The 18,343-nt window shown below is 39.6% G+C and overlaps 2 protein-coding genes across 3 annotated transcripts in view; both read right to left on the reverse strand.

The window, feature by feature from the left end:
• Positions 1 to 18,343, reverse strand: part of teq (Tequila) — a 55,920-nt gene that overhangs the window by 23,460 nt on the left and 14,117 nt on the right. Inside the window, exons 2-5 of one of the 2 annotated variants that reach the window (XM_073985946.1) lie at positions 16,543 to 17,455; positions 7,384 to 7,659; positions 6,821 to 7,318; positions 6,504 to 6,749 (exon numbers count right to left, since the gene is read on the reverse strand). In XM_073985946.1, coding sequence (XP_073842047.1) covers positions 6,504 to 6,749; positions 6,821 to 7,318; positions 7,384 to 7,659; positions 16,543 to 17,455 — 1,933 coding nt within the window. The remainder of the gene's footprint in view (positions 1 to 6,503; positions 6,750 to 6,820; positions 7,319 to 7,383; positions 7,660 to 16,542; positions 17,456 to 18,343) is intronic. The other variant, XM_073985947.1, reaches the window with a different exon arrangement.
• On the reverse strand, positions 15,257 to 16,461 carry LOC141401603 (peritrophin-1-like; the record flags this gene model as incomplete). Its single annotated transcript, XM_073981924.1, has 1 exon — positions 15,257 to 16,461. A coding segment is annotated over one exon (654 nt), but the record flags the coding sequence as incomplete, so codon positions are not given.

An 18,343-nucleotide genomic window follows, 5' to 3' on the forward strand; every position in this document is an offset into this window, starting at 1 on the left:
CATAATGGTCCGAAAACAGTAGAAGATCTTTCTCGACGTGCCTATGTGGGGGAAGCCTGTCCACAAGATTGTGACAGGAGTGCTCCCGGCAGCACCCTGCAGTTGCTGAATCGACAACGTCTTGTTGAGCTGTCAAATCTTTGTCTCCCAATGAAGATGGTCAACTGGTATCATGAGAAGGCACCCTGTTTCAGTCCTAAGTGTAGCATTCTGGCGTGTTTGAAATTTCTTCCAATACGTAGCGGTAACATTTGCATAGCTCAAAGTTTAACACAAGGTTTCTTTGTCAGCAACCTAAATGCTGCCGGCAAGCGACTTGAGGACATTGTTCCTATTTCTGATCTTGCCGCAAATAACTGTTTTTTGTCATTGACGCTAGAACCCGACGCCAAAATCGTACAATTATCCGCATACATTACGAACTCTACGCCATCTGGAGGGTATGCAATTTGAGAAAGGTTGAGGTTAAACAGTTCCTACCCGGTTTCACTATACGGGTCTTAGACATTTTATTTCTGTATTCTACGAACGATTGGCGTCCACACATACAGTTGATTTTCCAACAGATAGAAGGAAGTCTTCTCTATGAAATCGAGCTTGGCATGGTTGACGGTCTCGAAAGCCTTGGATAGGTCAAGGGCCATCATAACTGTTTGGTAGCACGGTCTGTTCTTTTTCAGTCCCTACAGATATGTGTGTTACGCGCCAAAACGCTGTTGTTGAACTGTCCATTTTTCGGAATCCCTGCTGATGTTGGGCAACGGGAAAACAGCTTCTAAACATGGGAAGGAGTAGTGCCACTAGAATCTTCGTTACTGGCGACAGGAGATAAATCGGCCTTTTCGATTTGACTCTGCTGGCATCCTTGACTTGCTTCATCTTATCTACTTTACTGGCTTCTGGTATGATATATGTGGCTAGACACCCGTTAAATCCTTTAATGCAGGTTCATCCAGTTTACTGGATTGAGATTCCGTCCAACGCTATGGACGATTTCGCGTTTAGGGTGACATCGCTCTTATACGGCAAAGGACACTCCTCTTCAACATTTTCCTCTCGGGGTACTCTAAAAATTGCCGGATAAAATAACTAACGCACCTCAACGGATCACTGTCTGTCTTTCTTTTCCGTATTCGAGAGTGATTTAGCCTTGATTCAGGTGGTCTAGCCTATTTTTCCGCTTATACTTTCTCCTACTAGTCTGTTGACGAAGCTCATTACTCTTATTTGCTAGCCCCGTCGCCTCTGCTAGGAAATTTGGTCTAATTTGGGGTAGTCAACCAGCAGGTATGTAGTGAGCAGCTACAGCGGTTATGATGCAGTGGAAAATTCTCTGAAAATCTGAGGAAATGGGCAGCTCTCTGAAGTGATGATTGGTAAATTATCTGGAAGCTTTGTCAATCAGTTTCCCATGGTTTAGAAAAATACGGCACTCAGAGGTTATGAAGTCGGGTCGTCTGTTAATGGAAACAACGATGCATTTCCGGGTGCTGAACAAAATCATGTTTTGTAAAATGCTGCGTTTGTTACTGTTGCGACTCCGATGTAAGATCGAGAAAATAGTGGATTTTATGAGTCGCAACAATATCATGGTCCCTGCGGTGCAGGAACACAGCTCAGCTACAACCGCTGCTTACAGAGTTGTGATGGTTACAATGTATTAAGGAAGGATCGTACCCAAAGTGGTTTTCCTATTGCACCAGTCAGCATTCAATACAGACCTATTTCGCTTGAGCTTGGCTCTAAATGTGTGGGGATAACAGTCGGGTCTGGAATTGTCTAGGTGGAGTTCCTTAACGTATACATCCCGCCGATAAATAGCTATACTCCACGTTTTAGGCCCAACATTAGCCCATCATAACCGACTGATCTTAGTGGACTTTAATGCTTCTAATGAGTTGTGGCATACGGTTCTCGGCAATGACTTGAGGTGCATAGTGCTGGCTAAGCAGATTGCACGAGCAATAAGGACGCCCCTACCACAATACAAGGAGAGTGTCACAGTTCGCCAGATATAATCCTCGCGTCACTTGGTCTGACAATTGAAGTCACCCGGCAACCCGTCGTTTCTCTTGGGTCAGAACTCCTCCACATAATTGTCTCAAGTCGACCACCTTTGAACGCCACACTTTCATCAATCATGGGATAGTTGGCCTAGTTTCATAGAGTTCACTAATCACTGCTTCAGAAGTCTGCCCCACCCTTCTGATGGTCGGGTACCAGAATTGACGTTCCGGAAAATCATCACTGTGGCGAACGGAGAGCATCGTCGAGCCAACTACAGCCAGGAAGCTGACACTGGAAGTTAACAGGTTGATAAGGTTGATAAGCATAAGGGGAACAAGTGACTAAATCATGTGAAGAGTTACAACTCTGGAGCCGGGATAAATGAATTTAGGGCAATGACCCCAGAAAAGAAGGAAGATAGGACCTCAGTCACATTTGGTGATGTTACGCTGACTGATCCGAAGAAGTGCTCAAATTAGATATCTTCCTACCGTGAAGGAACCACCACAATTTACAATGGATATTGTTAATGCCATTAGGAACGACAAATCATCCAAAGCGTTAGGCCCTGAAGGTATCTCCACTATAATGCTGAAACAGCTTGATGAGCCGGGAGTGGAGTACCTCATCAAAGCTCTCAACCTAACACTAGAACCTACACCGTTCCCGAATTTTGGAATGGTCAGGGTGGCCCGCTTCTGAAACCAGAAATGGATGTCAGCATAGGTGAATCGTACAGACTGATGTCGCCCATAGCAGAGACTCTTGAGGCGTCAGAAATAGCTACCTAGTTGCCTGTCATCAGCATGGGTGCCGTAAGCAGCACAGTGCGAGAACAGCGCTGCACGTCATCTTCACACATATTAATCCAGGACTCAAGCAGAACAAGTTGTGCGATAAGACAGTGATTGACTTACCGAAAGCCTTTGAGCAGACCAGCCTCCCGCCAAGTTTGAAAGGTTGGATAATCAATTATATGTGTGGACGCCAGTCGAGGAATTTCCCAAGTTGGTGTGGTATCTCCGGAACTGATTAACCTCTACCTCTTCTGTATTACACCCCCACCAGACGGCTTTGAGATCGTAACGTATGAAGATGATTGTACGATCTTAGCATTAGGTATATTCCCTGGTGTCATTTCTGACTGACCTTACCGCCTTTTTCAATTTGGTTATTCAAAGCGAGGAATAACCAAATATCCGCCACTAAATATACGACCACTATGTTCACTACATTGCACAGTGGATCCACTTGTATGGAGAAAGTGGCCAAAAATATTTAGAGTGTAAAAATCAAGCCAATACACCGGTTACAGCTTTGTGCTACTGTTAAGAGCGTTTTAAGAAACCACGAGCGTAACATTCTCCCCCTTTTCCCCTCTGGAGGGGGTATATGGTAAGAATTGTTTAATGATGTTAATACAAAATGACATGTACAAAGGTCCCGATTATCTTATGAAGCAAAAATAGGCTTGGGGAAATAAAACAATCTCCAAAACAACATAAAATCCAACCAAATTAGCGGATTAAAAATATCAAAATTTTTGTCTGAAAATTGGTAAAATTTTTAATATAGATCTTACAGCGATCTTCCTGAAAGGCACCTACCGCCAACGTAAGACAAATTTGGAAGAAGATTTCTTCATCTTGCCACTGATGCCAATTATGTTAATGCACGTGGTCAGATAACAGAGTTATACGCTAATATATCCATTGAAACCCTATTCTAGGGCAGCTTTAGTCAGCGTCCCACCATTTATAGTCTGGCACTAGATGGCAGCTGATTTTAATACTGAAAAATGTTAAACCCATGACCTACTTTGGAAAATTATTCCCGAGGTGGGCACTGGTGGGCATCAAGACTAAAACCTTAGGTCAAATTTAAGTATACGATCGAATTGGCATTACAAAATACACTAAGAAAATATGCAGTTAACTGGAATTCCACAAAACGCTAAAATACTATTTTTTAATGAAAATTAAGCTATTACCTCCTTCTTCAAAATCCACTATAATATTTTGCTATACGTATTAGTTTCGCGATATTTTAAATATATTTACTTGCACTTAAAATTTAGGTTGTACTCACAACAAAAAATATTAGTCAAATGTTCCGGCTTTTGAAGCTGTTCTTAAGAAGATCGCGTTCGAATGAAACAAAAACTAATATATTTTTAAAAAGGTCCATGTCATAGCTATCAGAGTTGCCAGATGTTGTACCAAAATTTTGACATTCATTTTTTTATTTTTGGCCAATGGGTGGATCCACTGTGCATTGACGGCGGAGGTGAGCACTGAATTGAAGGTCATGCTCGATGGTAGCAGAATTTTGACCACTAACTACCCCAAGATTCTAGGGTGAAATTTGACAGCATGTTCACGCCATCCGCACATGTCATAGCCATTGGCGACAAGTAGCCCTAGCCGCCAGGACTTGGGGTGCAGACAAAGAAACTTTGTTGACCACATATAATGCCATAGGTCGGTTTGTGGTAAACTATGCAGCGGCAGTGTAGTCCGCGAATTTAACTGCAACGCGATGGAAAAATTTTCAAACATCAGAATGCCGCCCTAAGAACTGCAACAGGATGTCTCGTCATGGCTTTAGTGGACTATCTACATGAGGAGACACATATTTTTCCAGTACAACAACACAATGACATGCTCTCGTTGCAGTACTTGCTCGGGTTACAGTCATCCTAATCACCAAATGGTGAATAGGACACCCTCACCCAGGAGGTATCTTTATGATCTAGAAATAGTGTTCCAACGTTACCCAAGAACCTCTAGATCAGCAAGGCTATCAGACGTCAGAAACAACTATAGTGTGAATGCGGTCCTCGGAGTGCATCCCCACATCTATTGCTGCTGAATTTTGTGAGTGATGTACCCGAGAAAATAGACCGATATAGTCCATCTTCGAATTTGATCTAAGTTTGGAAAAAATATTACAATATTAATAGTTCAAAAATGTTCGCTAAAATTATGGACACGGTACCTCTCACAAAGAGTGACCTAATATTTTTAGCATATTAACAATTTCGCTCCGCTTCTGGGGATACTTCTCACACAAAATTTCAAAATGTTTCGCAAACTTGCAGATTAATAACTGCGCTCATATCATTATGATTTTTTTTTTTGTTTTTGCAGTAGCAGGAAAAAATACATATTGTTACGGAATTAGATTTAACTAATCTCCATTCTGCAATGCTTTATTTACTTTATTACACTTATTCACAACCGACTTTAATTTCTAAGCATACAGCTTGACTCTAGTAAGCACACAGCTTACTCTTTTACCGACTGTTCAGTTTGATGTCTAAAACACAACTAACGCACTGTTTCCCAATCTCCTGATATTTGTACCCCGTCACTTGTCGTTGTTGATGTTTATAGAGCATCTGGCAACATCTAGAACCAACTAAGGGGTAGTTTACACTATATGTAAATGTCATATGACACGAAATAAAAATATTCCATATCTACCCACGTAGGCAATGTGGAGACGTAATTTCATTACATTTTTGCTGGTGTGGACGCACAAAGTAAATGACGTAAGGAAAATCCCCAATATTGCACATATTACCGACCATATAATGAAGGAAAATTTCATGTCATATGACATTTACATATAGTGTAAACTACCCCTAAGCAACGAACACACAGAGGCACACTCGCACCGGCGAACAACAACAACAACACACACATACGGGAGACATTAAAGGGTAAAAAATATATAAAAAATGTAAATCCCCGGCTAGGCAACATCAAATACCCCTCAATAATGTTGGCGACATTTCCTGAGTATTTCAGCCATGTAAAACTTCTCTGCAAGTGGTGTCTCAGTACAAGCCGTTCGGACTCGGCGATAAACTGTACTTGTAGGTCCCATATCATAAGGCTAATATTAATCGGGGTGCAATCATTGATATGAGAGATGTCTCCGTTGTCCCGCCTGTTTATTTTGATGTAATATAATACATCAAAATAAACAAGAAAAGAAAGGACTTCAAGGAATGAGAAAATTCTACACAGATTCGTTGTTGTAATGCAATTTTTCAAATTAACGGAAATTCATCTAAACTATCAGTTACATTCGTAACAATATGTCCCATATCCTCCAAACAAACAAAAACTCATTACAAATAGATTACTTACTTAATAAATGCATGTCACCAGATGTCAGTAGTTATTTTTTGGCCAAATACAAGCAGTTAGTGGCCAAAAAATAACTACTGACTTCTGGTGACATGCTCTTATAAAAATAATGGGTAAGTAGGTCGGTTTGTTATGAGTTGTTCTGCTGGGATAGAGAGAAGTCTTCCTTGTGCCTTCTGGGATGTTTGTGGACCATATTTCGGTACAAATGTGAGACATCCTTCTTACAAATAATTGAATTACAAGTGAGCATTTTAGCTCAACCGTCAAAGACATAAGAAAAATCTAGTTGTAATCATTTATTTATTATTAACTTTTTACAAGAATTTCCATACTTACCAGCTTGTAGAACATGTTCATTCGAGAATTCATGTTGGGTGGTTTTCAAATATTCGACACGATCAAAGGCTTCTACTCTGCCCCTTGGTACACATTCTTTGCGTGAAATGCTAAAAACAGCACCATTGGCACAGCTGTCGATATTTGTGGCTCCATTGGTACATTCAATATATTTGGTACAGTCGAAAGGATGTAGGAAATAACCGCTTAGACCAGGGGGACACATGAGATAGGTTAAGCCATCAACTGATTTGCGAAAGATCATAACAAGTTATTTTAATGAAGACATATGTATGAATATTAAAATGTTAACTCACTTGATCCATAAGTTGTTTCCATATCTGAAATATGCCATTCCTGACCTGGGGAACTTTCGATTTGTGGCACACGATCTCTTCTTTCAAGCTCCTCCTTCATTTCACAATGTTTGCGTGACAAACTAAATGCTTTACCCGAAGCGCATGATTCGGCAACCATACGTCCCCCTCGACAAATGATATACTTTGAACTGTCAAATGGATGAGGATAGGCACCCGATAATCCCACAGGACAGTAGACCATGGTGTGAACATCGAAATGTTCTTCTATGTTGCGATATGAGTTCGTTTTCTGTAATTCGTTTAATAAACGGACTCTTTCGGTTTTCAAAACCTGGCTCTGGGGCAAACACATGCGTCTCGTTGTACTAAAGACCTGTGATGGGGCACAGCCGATAACTTCCATTTGACTGCTAACACATTTTATATATTTCTCAGCATTAAAAGGATACAAGTGGATACCTTCGGTGCCGGGAGGGCATGTAATCAGAGTTTGAGCTGTAATCAATGAAAATAAGTTCAACATTGGCTGCCCCCTTCTAGAAATTCTTCATCCAACTTACCATATTCATAACTGACTTCCGACACAATATACACGACATGATCAATTTTTTGTATTTGTTCCAAGGATTCACAGTATCCCTTCGAAATACTAAAAGCTGTGCCTTGGACACAATTCTGTATGGCAGTGTTTCCATTTTTACAATTAATAAATTTCGTATAATCAAAGGGATAGGGGAAAAGTCCGTTAATGCCGTTCAAACATAAAATATCACTGGTATGTGGCAGATCATTGTGACCACCACCACCTACGTTTGAGGGAGTTGTGTGTTGGGTGTCTGTGGGGGAAGGAAAATGCGATTGGTTTTCTCTTTAAACAAACAGTTTTGATTTAACATTTCAGGCGTTTACATTAAGGAAGAAGCATAAATAAAGCAAGAAGCATCAAGCAAGAAGCGTATACATTAAAAAGCGCACATACACAAAAAGCAATTAAAAATACAAATAGTTTAGATAAATACATATATTATATACAAAAAGTTAACACATTATATCAATATCTGAAAAACTCGTTATAAATTGGCGGACATTACGAATCATCTGGATTCCATTGTAGTACAATTTATATTAATTAGATTGATTATAATGCGATTACAAAATACACTTTGATAGGCGGCGTGGCATCTTCTTATATAAAGGACAATATGTGTATGTTTGTTATGTTCCGTATAGACTAAAAAACGGCTGAACCGATTTTCTTGAAAATTTCAGAGAATGTACGGGGAATATTGAGTTTTTGCTTTTGATTTTCGGTTTGGGCGGAGTACCTCCCCTATGTTTTACTTTTTTTAGAAACGCTAGTTTAGCACGCCCACTTTTTATACCCTCCACCATAGTATGGAGCGTTCGCAAATAATAGAGCTAGAGCGCCATATTTTTGCACCCGAGTGTCTTTTTTCCATAGGCAGGTCAAGTTCGAAGATGGGCTATATCGGACCACGTTTACCCCCCATACCCACGTATAGCCCCCATATAACAGTACCTTCCAATTTTCGGTATTTTGGGGATTTTAGCTACGTTTGTTGACCAAACTACTTGTAATTTCCCAGTGGTCACAAGACATCAACATAGGTCCACGTTTTGGTACCACCTCCATATAACGGTCCCTCCCGATTTCCGGTATTTTGAGGATTGTAGCTACATATTGTGACCGAACTACCTGTAATTTGACAGTCGAGGTTCCTAGTGATAACAAAACATCTCCACCAAAAACTGTCAACATAGATCCATGTTTTGGTATAGCCCCCATATACCCGTACCTCCCGATTTTCCGTATTTTGGGGATTTCAGCTACAATATTTGACCGAAGTGTCTGCAATTCGACATTTGAGGTTCCTAGTGATAACAAAACATCTCCACCTACAATTATCAACATAGGTCCACACTTTGATTTATCCCCATATAAGGTTGCCAACCGATTGAAAATATTTCTATATGCATTTTTTACATTATTTAGGTATCAGTGGTCACAGAATATCTCCGCCTCAAATTGTGGACAGGTTAGATAATAGATATTACGTTTTAGTTCAGAATATTTTATGGTGGAGGGTATAAAACGCTTTTTTACTTGTTTAAATATGTTATATATCCAAAACTACTGAATCGATTTTCTTGAAATGTTCAACGAATGTACAGGGAGGACCCGTGGTGAAAATACTACATATATTTTGTTGAATTTCGGAGGGGGCGGGGAACCTCCGCTATGCCCTATTTTTTAATAGGCGAACGTATCGGTGAGAAAATTAATTTGCGAGGCAATGGTGGCTGTGTCTCCAACCCTAATTACTCATTTTGGGGCTAAAGACCCGATCACGCCCACGCTCTGAAACTACCGAACCAATTTTCCTAAAAATGTCAGAGAATTTACCGGGATGGCCCCTGGTAAAAATAGGCTACATATTTTGTTGAATTTCGGAGGGTTGGGGTACGAGTTCCCTATTACTGCAATTTCATAAAATTTCATTATATATATCCTCAGTATTGTTACGCTCTCCTTCTATGAAACCGCACAGGAAATTGAAGAATTCTAAATCCGTTTCCGAAGAATAGTGGACTTATCATAAAGTTTGCCACCAATCATACTAGAGAAGGTGCTAAATTTCGGACTAGGATGGTAATGCTTCCGTATACCTCCAAAGCACCAGAGTTTAGCTTTGTACAAATAAGTCTGCATCATTACAGAGCTGCTGCTACTGAACTCCTGCACACTCTCTTGCTCTAGTCCAGGAAACTGTTTTTATAAAAATAAGGTGAGTGGACTAAATGCAAGACCTATATTATTCTCCTCAAAACTTTGACTCCTGTCCAATCTCCTATCCGGATTAGAACAAGCAGTAAAGCAGCTGGGAAATCTTACAATAAAACCTGTAAGATGAAACTCCGTACTGATTGGGATACTTACAAGGTTAATTTCAATAAGTACAAGAGTGAAATCAAGAAAGCTGAGCGAAAGTCTTGGATCAGCTTTAATGCGTCTATAGAGGTAGTAAACGAAGCGCTCCCAAATCCTTAGGTAGTACTTACTTTGGAGCAGAAACTCTGGATCTACAAACAGAAGTTCAATTCCCCGGTTGTGCGGTCCTTGATGGTGACCTTGCTACAGCAAGTCATAATAAATTCCGCTCTGAAGAGGATGAACAGCTGCAGGATAGATTAACCAGATTCTCAAGACTTCTATGGGTAAATAACAGCTTTCAGCGTTACAAGTCGGCTAAACCGGATGGTATAATACTAACTGTGCTGTATAAACGATCCTGGTGGAGATTTTAATAACCTGTTTCCGTTTCTCGCACATAAAGCGGGGAAGATGAGTTACACGCTATCTAAACACTGCAGACCAATTAGTCCTCTTTTTCTTTTTATTGACAACGTTACAGGAAACGTTATAATGGGTCTTAAAATTAGGGCACTAGTAGATTCCACAAGTATCAGTTGAGCTCAGCTCGCTTACATCAAGGGCAAGTAGGTAAAAACCGACTTACTTGAGGTGATTTGGCAAGTTGGTATTGTGGGGACTTTAAAGAAACACTCAGCAATAGAGTTGCGTCGTTCATGAATGAACCGGCTCAAAGGAACGATTCCGTGAAAAGAACGAACGGATCCGTATCCAGCTCATTCTTTTATATCGTTCATTTAGATCCCCGATGGACGAGTCATTGCTGCTTACACAATTAGCAGCACTGGTTTTGCAGTCAAACTCTAAACAAACGCTGTGTTAGCGCTAGCAGCACAAGTTTCCACACAAAACAAACAATGATTCAGAGAGCTACTCTCGCTCAGTAACTCACCTCATTCAGTAGCACATCTCGGTCATATCATTCTTTTGCATCTTTCGTTCATCTGGTTCTTTCATATCAAAACCACCACCACTACGTTCAGAAACAAAACCACCCCTATTAGCACACAAACAAGTAACACAACAGTTGTGTCATTCGTGACCGAACATTGACAAAAAGAAAAGAACGACGGAGTCATATGCAGCAGAGAACGAACGACTTCAAAAGAAAACAAGTAAAAAAGCATTAAGTTCGGCCGGGCCGAACTTTTCATACCCTCCACCAAAAAATATTCATTCCTGTCCACAACTTTAAGTGAGTACGTTAAAATGTCAGATAATGTACATAAAATGCTTCATTCGGGAGGTTCTTTTTTATGGTGCCTATATCTAACTGTTGACAATTTTTGGTGGGCTAGAAATTGGGAGGTACTGTTATATAGGGGTTATAATAAAACATGGGCCTATGTTGACAGTTTTTGATGGGAGCATTTAATGTCAAATAGCTCCTAATTCGGTTAAAAAAATTAGCTAGAATTCTCAAAATATCGAAAATCGGTACATAACGTGGGAACTTTAAATGTCATTAACTGCTAGTTCGGAGGTATCTGGGCTATACGAAAATATGAACTTAAATGAACAAATTACAGAAAGTTCGTCCAAAAAATAAAGCTAAGGTACGGAAAATCGGAAGGTTTGTTTTGTGGCTATACAAAAACATGGACCTACGTTCGGTTAAACATTTTAAGTAAAATCCTCAAAGTACCGAAAATCGGGAAGTATCGTTATATTGGGGCTATGTTGAAAATTGTTGATGCAGATGTGTGGTGACCACTACAACCTTCAAATGTCAAATTACAGTTAGTTCGGTTAAAAATTGTAGCTAAAATTGCCAAATTACTGAAAATTGGGAGGTACCGTTACATGGGAGCTATATCCGAACATGGACCTATGTTGACAATTTTTGATGGAGAGGTGTTGTGACCACTAAGAACTTCAAATGTCAAATTACTGCTTGTTCGGTTTAATATTGTAGCTAAAATCATCAAATTACTGAAAATCGGGAGGTACCGTTATATGGGGGCTTTCTTGACAATTTTTGGTGGAGAGGTGTGGTGACTACTAAGAATTTCAAATGTCAAATGTTCAAATTATAGATAATTCGGTTAAAACTTGTTGGTAAAATTCTCAAAATACCTGAAATCGGGCGGTAACATTATATGGGGGCTATTCCAAAACATGGACCTATGTCCACTAGTTATAAAGGTTTATTGACATTTAAGAACCCTAAATGTCAATTGATAGCTAAATCGGTCTGAACATGTAGATAAAAACGTCAAAATGCCGTAAATCGGGGGTACCGTTATATGGGGGCTATACCAAAACGTGGACCTAGGTCCACAACTTTTGTTATATAAGTTTAGTTACACTTAAGAACCCTAAATGTCAAATTATAGCTATATCGGTCTGAAAATGTAGCTAAAACCATCAAAATACCGTAAATCGGGGGGTACCGTTATATGGGGGCTATACCAAAACGTGGACCTATGTCCACAACTTTTGTTATATAAGTTAATTGACATTTAAGAACCCTAAATGTCAAATTATAGCTACATCGGCCTGAAAATGCAGCTAAAAACTTCAAAATACCGTAAATCGGGGGCTACCGTTATATGGGGGCTATACCAAAACGTGGACCTATGTCCACAAATTTAGTTATATAAGTTTACTGACACTTGAGAACCCTAAATGTCAAATTATAGCTAAATCGGTCTGAAAATGTAGCTACAAACGTCAAAATACCGCAAATCTGGGGGTACCGTTATATGGGGGCTACACCAAAACGTGGACCTATGTCCACAAGTTTTGTTATATATGTTTATTGACACTTAAGAACCCTAAATGTCAAATTATAACCAAATCGGTCTGAAAATGTAGCTAAAAACGTCAAAATATCGTAAATCGGGGGGTACCGTTATATGGGGGCTATACCAAAACGTGGACCGATATAGCCCATCATCGAACTTGACCTGCCTGCAAACAAAAGACGCATTTTCCCAAAATTTCAGCGTCCTATCTCCATTTTTGTGGATGCTAGAGTGATTACCACAGACGGACGGACGGACGGACGGACGTGCTCAGATCGACTTAGAATTTTTCCCTGATCAAGAATATATATACTTAAAAGGGTCGCAAATGAGTATTTCAATGCGTTACAAACGGAAAAACAAACTTAATATACCCTCCATACTATGGTGGAGGGTATAATAATACATTCAAATGTATTGTTGAACGAAAAAGAGCCAACGAACGAAGTAAACGACCCGGATCTTTTTGGTGAACGGAATGAAAAAGATCGATCCGTGAGGAAAACTTTAAACAGAGACATACCGTGGGTGCTCTAACCCCAATCCTCAAATTGCTGGCTTCTAGCAATAAACGAAATTCTTGTGTACTTCGATCATCTGCAAACTAAGGTGGGGGCTTACGCAGATGATGTAATCGTGCTGATAAGTGGTAAATTTTGTCTGACCTTATGCAAGTTGCTCTGCTACAACTGGTAAGTTGGGCCCATGAAAATGGTCTTCGAGTCAAACCATCAAAGACGGAACTTGTGCTATTCACCACAAACTTCCCGATTTCCAGACACGAATTTTGGATGGAGTTGCATTAGAACTTTTTCCGGTTGCTAAATACCTCGGTACAATCCTGGATCACCGCTTGTCATGGAAAAGGAAAAGCGAGTAACGGAACAAGAAAGGTTTTATTGTAATCTACTCAATTCAGAATAGTTGGGGACTCAGTCAGGCTGGTAGACTTGTCTGGTGCAAGGGGCTGCGTTAATTCTCATTAGCAGAGCAATCAAAAGCAATCCTCCAATTGCATTGAAAGCGATCCTGGATCTCCAATCTCTGGATATCCTGATCCATTTTCAAGTTGTGAGAATGGATTTTAGCTGAGAGAGTCAGGAACGTGGCAATTTTTATATTTCGGACATGTCTAAAAATTAATTGAATCTGACGATAGCACAAGCTGAAGGTAACACTCCTCTGGGCGATCTGGCACTGGAGCCGCCGTCTTTTGCAAAAGTTCATTCTTGCTATCAGGAAAGCGGCAGAATTGGTTAAAGGACTACAGTAGAGTGTCACAGGAACCCTGAAGTTTGATAGTTTATGTACCATGACTTGTCAGTCTTAAGGGTCACCGCTATCTATGACTGCATAAAGGTTCTTTATAATATACGTAAAATTGATAAACTTTGCTGCGTTCCAGGACATAGCAATAGATTAGCAGATGAAATAGTTCAGTTTAAAGTCGACAGATTTACATATTGATTAATATATTAGGCCACCGATGTGCTACTTCACCGGTAAACTTTGTGAGATCCATCTTGATAAGGCGCAATGTAGATGACTTAGGGAGCCTGGATGCGGGACATCCAATCTCTCAACGTAGACCCATTCCCCTTCTATCAGTCGATAAATTAGGGAGAAGATCACCATCACTTCAAGACAGTGACGTTGAGTCGGTCGATCATCTACTTTCCAGGTGCCCCTTGTTGCACATAAGAAGACACCGAATACTGGTCACGGTGCTCTTGAAACAATTTTAAATGGAAGGTGCTTACACCTCTAAAGTTTTTGCGGATTCTAAAACTACAATGTTTATAGATGAGAAAAATCAAAAAACAAAAAAATCGGCGGAGCGCTTTTTAAATAAATCGCGATTTAAGTTGACATTTTTAGGGGTTGTTTAGGTTTTCACGATTTTGCTTAGCAACCGCAAGTCCTATCAAAATGAGACTGAAAAAAATTAAAATTTTCCACAAGATTGGCCTTTATGGTGTTCTCGTCGTCTTTACCGTTTTTAAGACATAGAAGTTCAAATTGAGACAATTCAAATTTAATTTAATTCAGTATCGTCCCCTTATAAAACAATGTTATGACTGCAAATTCCCAACTTAAACTTATATATCTAAAAAAATGTTACAACTTAGGATAAGTTACTTAGGCCAGTCTTGTAGAGAATTTTCACAGCTTTAAGATTTTCTCAGGTCCCATATCAAAAAGACTTACCGTATTCAAGCAAAATCGCGAAACCCTAACAAAAAAACCTAAAAATGTAAACTGAGCTGCTTTATCTCAAAAATGATACAGGCTGGAAACAAATGATAAACGTCAATCCTCTAGAGAATTTTCACAGCTACAACATTTTCTTTAGCTCAATTTCGATTGGACCTGCGGTTTCCAAGCAAAATCGTGAAAACCTACACTCCTGTTTCAGAATTCACAAAAACTTTCCCTGTGTAAGCGGTTTTCATCAAAAGTTAGTTAAGGCGCACCCTTCATGGCATTGTTTTATAAGTGGGCGATACAGTCAGTGCATTGTCCCAATTTGAACTTCTATATCTCAAAAATGGTAAAAATTACGAAAATACCACAAAGGTCGATCTTGTAGAGAATTTTCATAGCTACAACATTTTCTTTAGTTTTATTTTGATAGGACTTGCAGTTTCTAAGCAAAATCGTGAAAATCTAAACAACCCCTAAAAATGTCAACTTAAATCGCGATTTTTTTAAAAAGCGCTCCGGCGATTTTTTTTGTTTTTTGATTTTTCTCATCTATGAACATTGTAGTTTCAGAATCAGCAAAAACTTCCAAGGTGTAAGCACCTTCCATTTAAAATTGTTTCAAGAGCACCCCATATAACGGAAAATTCAAGCTACATTTTTGACCGAACTGGCTGTAATTTAAGGTTCCCAGTAGTCACAAAACCCTCCATGAAAAATTGTCATCATTGGTCCAAGTTTTTGTATAGCCCACATATAACGGTACCTTCACAATTTAGGTATTTTGAGCAGTTTAGTTATAATTTTTTAACCGATCTACTTGTAATTTGCCATAATGACACAAAACTTCTTCACTAAATATTGTGAACATATGTACATACATCGGTTCGTATTTTGGTATAAAGGAACCCGTCGATTTTAAGTATTTTGATGATTTTAGCTAAATTTTTTGACAGAACTATGTGGAATTTTACATTTAAGGTTTCCAACAGTCACAAAACCGCTCCACCAAAAGTTCTTTGCACGGGTCCATTTGAGGTTCACAGTGGCCACACAACTACCATTTTTTGGTATAGCCTCCATTATGAGTACTGCTCGATTGAATAAATTTTTATATAATTTTTAGTATGATTTTTAGTTACACAATGCAAGCGCAGAATGAAAAGCATTAAGGTTATTCGAAGCAATGAAAAAGCAGAGCAAAACAAAGCCAAAACAAATAATATATTCGTCGGAAACTCACGTCCATGCTGGATGGTAGTCACGTCGGTTGTTACACCCCACACGCTACCTGAACAGCATTGTACTTTTTCCTTGTAGTCACATACCAAACGTAGACTATCGAAACCGGTACCGGGACCACAATCTTGTATAAACGTTTGGCCATTGGAACACTGTAAGAATTTTCCACAATCTTGGGGATGGGGGTGTAATCCAGATACTCCAGGGGGACACTGAACGTGTTCGGCGGCCACTTCATATTCCGTAACTCCATGTTGGCCATACGATTCCACCGAATGTGACATACCCCAGGAACTTCCAGCAACACAATGAATCTTTTCCTTATAGTCACAAACTTTCATGGCACTATCGAATCCGGTGCCAGGTCCACAATCTTGTATATAGGTTATTCCATTGGCACATTGCAAGAATTTCGTACAGTCATAAGGATGCGGATATAGGCCCGAAGCTCCAGGCGGGCATTTAACTTGAGTTTTATCTAATTTATCTGCGCATTTTTTGTGAGGGGTAATTTAAATGGTTTCTTGGGAAAAAGGAGGAGGAAGCAATTTTATAAACTATCACTAAATAATTACCTTGAACATGAACATGACTGTCGGCGGTTTCCGTGCGTCCTGAGCAGTCTACCTTGTCCTTGAAATCACACACTTTCATGGGTATACTAAAAGCCGTACCAGGACCGCATTCCTGAATATGGACATTACCATTGGCGCAATTTATAAACTTTGTACAGTCTGTGGGATGCGGTTCCAAACCTTGTGAGCCGGCTGGACACAACATATCAACACTTTCAGTGGCTTCATCGATGTAACGTCCTGCACGATTAGGAGATGTGGCTGATTGCGTCAAGTGGCCGTGAGTGGTTTTCGTTTGAGCCTGAGAACCAGGCAAGCCTGCAGCACACTTTACCTTATCCGGACGATCACATTCCAATGTCTCGGGATTGAATACCGTACCCACTGAGCATGACTGTATGTGTCCCCTGCCTTTCCAACAATTAAGGAAACGCCTACAATCATATGCATAGGGCAGTTGTCCGGTGTGTCCCGATGGACAGCCAGTATAATAATCGGTTATATCATTTTCTGTTTGTTGTACCCTACCGGATGTTTGTTGGTGGGATGCATGGCCAGTAGTTTGTCTTTCATAAATAGGTTGAGGTTGTCGTTGCTGCTGCTGTTGATGGTGATGATTATACTGATAGCTACCATCATGTTGTTGTTGCTGCTGCTGCTGGCGATATGTATTACTATTGGAGGTATGCGAGGAGGACTGCGACGTCCATTGTGGTGATGACCCCCGACTGTGATGTGTCACTGTCATCTGATAATCGTTATCATTGCCATTGTTTTCCAGATTATTGGGGCTATGAGTGTTATGATAGTCCCCACTTACGGGCACATAATTACGATGGTGGGTTGTATAGGTTTGCGTTGTAATTTGTGGATCGGAAGTGTAAATTGTTGTCTTCACACCAGAGTTATAAGTCTGAAAGTAAACAATGAATAAGCTGAGTAACCTGGACAAAATTTATATTTTTAATGAAAATTCATGCAGTTAAATACCCGTATCTAAATACCCTGATTCAGGGACGTAGCCAGAGGGGTTGCCCGGTGGAGGCAGCAGGAGCCTTACACCAGGCGTGCAGGAGCTAAACAGTGTGGCAGTGGATTTAATATATTAAATATATATAAAATTCACCTGTCACGGTGTTTGACATTAAACTCCTCCGAAACGGCTGGACCGAATTTGATGCAATTTTCTATGTGGAGTTTTTAGGTCTGAGAATAGGTCGCACAGTGTCACTGGCCAAAAATGGTCAAAATCAAGTACTTCGGAATACAAATTTATTGATGAGAATTGATAGTAAACATTTCAATTTGAAGGAATTTGAATTATGGTATTGACTTGTCAAGTAGTTTTTTCCATGTTAAGGTTCAAATTCGATAATTGTTGTATGTATTTTTGTCCTTATATTACAAAAATTAACAAATTTTATTACGCTCCAATAATTTAATATTTAAAGTAATTTATTGTTCCAAAATATATTTTTACAATAGTTTTGGATGTAATAAACATGGATTTAATTTTGTTTAGAAGTGAATAGTGATCATATGGTGTTTACAGCTACCCAAGTCTGTGGTACTTAGCACACCGATTATGTGGAACAAATTTTAAAATTAGTGGAGTGGGAAAAATTTTATAAAAGTGTATATCGATATTACATATATGCTGTTTGAGCTGTGAAAAGTGAGTACTTCAAATGTATAAAGGTTCCAGCTGCAGAGGTTTGCAGACGAACATGTTATTTCTCTTTTTCAGTGACCACCTCACTCAGGGGATACCCCCTTTTTATACCCTACACCACTATGTGGT

Source organism: Musca autumnalis, unplaced genomic scaffold, assembly GCF_047663935.1.
Source record: "Musca autumnalis isolate F117 unplaced genomic scaffold, ASM4766393v1 scaffold_4, whole genome shotgun sequence".
Taxonomy (NCBI): Eukaryota; Metazoa; Arthropoda; class Insecta; order Diptera; family Muscidae; genus Musca; species Musca autumnalis.